Source organism: Echinops telfairi, unplaced genomic scaffold, assembly GCF_000313985.2.
Source record: "Echinops telfairi isolate 266 unplaced genomic scaffold, ASM31398v2 ScPeMD7_18;HRSCAF=68, whole genome shotgun sequence".
Classification (NCBI taxonomy): Eukaryota; Metazoa; Chordata; class Mammalia; order Afrosoricida; family Tenrecidae; genus Echinops; species Echinops telfairi.
Genome location: NW_022103915.1, coordinates 87,042,633 through 87,047,724, shown reverse-complemented (window position 1 = coordinate 87,047,724; position 5,092 = coordinate 87,042,633). Strand labels below are relative to the sequence as shown.

Sequence of the window (5,092 nt, the reverse complement as noted above, 5' to 3'; positions counted from 1 at the left end):
CCCTGGCTCAACATCCTTATGAGGGGCCTTAGAATGCCTATTATGCCAAGGAGTGACAGACCTTGAGGATAAGAAATGCTGGCACTCAAGAGCCCTGCTCTCTCCAACACCTCCACACTCAGCCTCTTGCAGACTTAATGGCATGATTATGAGCCAAGCCGATCTTGAGAGGTTAGGACACAACAGGGTTGGACCCCAGAGCTTTCAATTCCTTCAGAGAAGTAGGAAAGACTGGTTTCCATTAAACCTCTTTTGAAGAAGGCTCCTGACCTATCTTTTGATTTTGTTTTTCTTTCTGAGTAAAGGAATAAATCTATACCAAATTTTGAATGAAGTTGAATTTGCTTTTTCTTACTCATCTAAAAATTACTTATAAGAATACTGTCTCTGGTGCAGACATGCATCTATTAGTCAGAGCTGAACCTCCTACTGTACATGAAGAAGGTATTTGAATGAGAAAGCCAAGCTGGAATTCACATTTGTTACCAAAAGAAGATGTCTCGAGTGGCTCTAGACAGTGGCTGGAGCCCACTGCACTCCCCTTTTGGTCACTACGTGGCACTCTCTCCAACTCAGACCAGGGATCACTTCACCCATCCGAGGCCCTATGGTCTCCTTCTGCCAAGAAGGACCTCTTGGTTCCCTGGCATATCCCTGCATCACTCTTTCCTCTGATTACCAAGTACAAAGTGAAGACTAAATGTATACCTATTTGGCTAAGCCATTAATGACTGATTGTTTAAGCAACTCACCGCACTACCAAAAAAAGGACATCCCACGTAAAAGGTATTTAGAAGGGGAAATGCTATCATTCGGCATATTGGTTGATCGTCAGAGCTCTACAGTATTAATATACTCGGAATCCCACACTAAGTAGAAAAAAAATGGACTCTAAAGAATGATGTACAACAAGAAAAATTTAGAACGATGTGACATTTATTGACATGCATTTGTTTAAAATTCAGTCTCAGAATGGGAAGAGTATGCAAGATGAAGAAACAGGAACAATAGGAACAAATTCATGAACAAGAGAATTGCTTATCTCTATGTTGGGTTAAAATAAACCATGAAAACTTAAAAATAAACAACAGGTAGTGAAAAAACTTTACTGCAATCCTAATGACAGACCGGGGATCGGGCCTACCTAACAATAAGCCTTGCTAGACTTCCTAGTTCCACTTCCTATCTCCTCTAGAGTCTGCCATTCCTCTCCCAAGGGCCCGGGGTTCAAGGCTATGCTTGAATGAAAATTACATTACAGTCTTTCTTCTTTCACAGCAACCTGTGCAAAAGGTAGAGATGGGGGTGGAGGAATGACGATTGCGTAACGCTGCAGCTGTTGACAGTGACTGAGAGAAAACCAAAGGATCTTTCTTCCTTAGGGGACAGGCAGGCCCATCGTTACATGGGGGGTTACTCACATTTGCGTGAATACGTCGATGTACATTTTTACCTAACAGTTTTGTTGGCATTTAATTCACATAGGATAAAATTCAATAGTTCAATCACATCAAGAAGAGCTGTACAGTCCTTATCACAATCAGTTTTAGAACATTTTCTTCATTTAAAAAAATCATTTTATTGGGGGCTCGTACCATTTTGTTCATTTTTGTACTCGTTTATTACCTCCCCATTTCCCCCCAAACTCCCCTGCCATACCCCCAAGGAACCAGTCATCCAGTTACCATCTCTGTAGATTAACCTATCCTGGATTTCAGAAAAAAATATATATTTAAAAAATAACAAAGTAGAACAGACAGAAACCTCAACCAAAAAGAAAGCAGAAATATTAAAAACTAGAACAAATTTAAATGGACCAAAAACATTTAATGGACCACAGGGAGATCAGTTGATAGGGGGCTAAATTTTAACCTAACTGCATCTGCAACAATCCACTTTCCATTGCATTCTGCGTGTTAGCAAAGCTATTCACATTGTTGGTCCATGGGCAGAGGGGATTCACTAGGGGCTTAATCCACATGTATTTCCCCTTCTTTTTTTTTTTCCTTTTAAAAACTGAAACAGCTTTAAAATTGGTCAAAATAGAGAGCAAATGATAGGATATGACATTTTGAACTATCACATCTACCATAATCAACTTTCCAGTGCTGTCTGCCTGGTGGCAGGGCTGTTTGCGTTCCTGCACTGTGATCAGAGGGGACTCACCAGAAGCTTAATCCATGTGTGGGCTCCGAAAATGGATTTGGGGCTTCACTGTTATCTGTAGCATTTTGCAAACCAAGTGTTCACAATTTCAGTTCTGATGCCATTCTCTCCTGTAGATTTCTACAATATTATGTACAATCCTTGGATCACACAGGTTGGTATGCCTGTTTAAAAAAAATCAATTCTAATAATGCCTTCCCCATTCATTGGCTTTTTCTTTGAATAGTTGCACTGGTACGTACAACTTTAATTATGCCTGTTGCCTTGTATTTTTTTCTCTTAATTCTTCCAGGCTGGGTTTACTCCGTTCTTTGGCTTTATAATAAAGCTAGGGTGATTTGATTCAGAGAAAGGGGGAAAAGAGAAAGTAAGAATAAATGATCATCTGAAACCCAGGAGCAATTATAAATTTTAATTCAATTACCCACAAGGTTGAATTTTTCACCCCAACTAGTATAAATAATCAAGAGTATACTATGGTGTTAGAGGATATGTGGAAATGATCAGTGGAAAGAAATGAGGACAGTTACTTCTTTCTGTAGAAAGACTCCAGTCTCAAAACCCTATGCAATTTATAACTTGGAGACACTGACTAAGCAGCTCATTAGAGAATGGCCTGTCAGAATGGTGAGCATTTTCTTTAACAAGGGAACACTGTTGTATTGGCATCTGGGCAACTGTTTTCCTGGGCTTTCATGGCAGCTTGTTGGTTCTACCACATTGTCTCGATTCAAACCAAGATTCAGTTCACACTTGCAGCTGGGGGCCTTGTAGATTTCATGGATTCTTTCCCTGGAGTCATGGATGAAGCTATTTCTCAAGTGGCATGATCCATTAGCTTCTGGCACAATTCCCCAGGCCACCGTGGTATTACCATACTCTCTGCTATTCCCTGAATGGTTTGCCTTGAGCAGTCATAATGCAACCTTCGGAAAGTCTATAATGAGGAAAACATACATCCTTGGACCGACTGATGCTGGCATTTTTCTCTAACAGGGTCAAGTTCATTATTCTGGCAATAGTCTGTTTTTCTTGGCTACTTTTTGCAATGGCATATTCCATCTCTTCCTCTGAAAAGGCTTCTTTAATTTTCTCCGCTCTGCGTCCTGTGTTTCCTGCAGAAGCAGCTCCAGGCCCAGCAGTGGCAGAGGAAAGTCTCAGCTCAGGAAGGGCTCCGTCTTCTCCGCAGTAAAGATAAAAAGTAGCAGATTTAAAACACAAGGAGAGGATTAGAAAAATGGCTGCCTTTTCCTGACGTCAATTTCCCCAGGATTAGCCCCTGTAAGTAAATTCAGGTATGGGAGCGCAGGTATCAGTTAGGAAACAGAAATCAGCTGTGGAGTCAGACGATCCAAAGTCAGATCTCTGCCCTTCCACTTACAATGGCTTACCTTGTGTAACCTGTGTTGCCAGGAGGAGGAGGAGGTGGAGGTGGAGCAGGAGAGGGAGGGTAGGGGGATGGGTAGGGGGAGATGTAGTAAGAATTATAAAATGAAAAGATAATATCTTTAAAGTGCCCAACAACAAATCGCTATTTCTCTTCCCTTTTGCCTTAAATATAATCTCATTGGTAGGGTCCATGGTGGGGCATAATGATCTCAACCCACATATTCTTCACCATCACGACAATTTCTACAACCTCACTCACACAGTCCCTGGTACCTGATAGCTACTTGACAAAAAGACTGTGGTGTTTCCCTATCTTGCCTTCCTTTCCTCAGCCATTCCCAGTCATGGGAGCTCTCTCTTTACCAGTTCTTTTGACAAGTGGATCCTAGGGAAGATGATTCCAGCTCATTGGAGGGCAGATTGAAATTTGGTTTGTTCCCTGGGAATTGCTGTTATTGGGTCAAACCAAGAGAAGGAAGGGCAAAAAAGGGGAGGCTAGAATTGTATGGGACAGAGGGAGGGGACAATGTGGAACCAAGAACTTTCAGAGAACTGAACAAAACGTCATGTGACAAGTCAGAATCCCAGTGACAAGGGGACGTGGCTGCTTCCTCTTCGTTGACCCTTCCCTCTCCACTGATACTTTAACCCAGAATAAGTTTTCTTTTTCCGGAAGGGTTACAGCACAGATTATGCCAAACCTCTGACGACATGTGTTTTCCACCTTTTTAGGTCATTAGTACTTGCTTCTCTATGTAACTGAAGCGGACAACATCATTGGCATGGGCCCTTGTATTCCATAGAGAGTCAGACATGGAACTACACACACTCGTTCACAATAATATTTATTAACGGCATAACAGTGTGGCCTTTGAAGAAAATTCTTCATTTGAACTCAGTGCTGGAAAATTCATAATGGGAGTCCCGGGGAGAATGGCTATTTAGGGGCACAATGCCTTTTCTTGCTCTAGAACGATGCCATTTTAATTTTTTTTCTCTTTCAATGTTGCCAGTTTTCATGGAAGTTGTGGACAAGACTATTTTACTCTTGCTTCATCTCAAGGGATTCTTCCTTATATCTGAGCTTTGCCTTTCTGACTTGGGGAGAGTTGGCTTTCCCTTTGAAGATCTTTTTGTGGTCTTGGTCCAGTTTTAGCTCGTGATACTCACTTGGCTGGGGCAAGTGCCCGCGTGGACAGCTGTGCCATTAGCTTCATCTCTCTGCGTCCGTTCCAGGTAGGTGACATGTTTCTTCCTGTAAACCTGGACCACGTGGCCAACTGCTGACCTTTGTAGTGTCCTCTCGCAGCCTGAACTTCATCTTCCTAACGGAGGGGCAGGAACTAAACATTGCATGTCTGTCTCAGTTCCTTGGAAAGAGAGGAAGGCAGAATCTTCCTGAGCACAAGGGAAAGTGCATTGAAATGCCTTTGGGGGTTTGCTCCCGTTCTAAGTCACAAAAGGATTGAACTTCATTTTGGCTGCTGCTCCTTCAGCCAGGGCCCCAAAAGGCTTGTAGTTTAACCCTTGATTCCCT

General features: G+C 42.2%; 1 protein-coding gene across 1 annotated transcript in view; it reads right to left on the bottom strand.

Moving 5' to 3' along the window:
* Nucleotides 1-2,738: 2,738 nt before the first annotated feature.
* RNASE11 (ribonuclease A family member 11 (inactive)) overlaps nt 2,739-5,092 on the bottom strand; it is a 4,798-nt gene continuing 2,444 nt past the window's right edge. Inside the window, 4 exon segments of the mRNA XM_030884900.1 lie at nt 2,739-3,079; nt 3,082-3,123; nt 3,126-3,257; nt 3,260-3,322. Of these exon segments, the coding sequence (XP_030740760.1) occupies nt 2,739-3,079; nt 3,082-3,123; nt 3,126-3,257; nt 3,260-3,322 (578 nt within the window).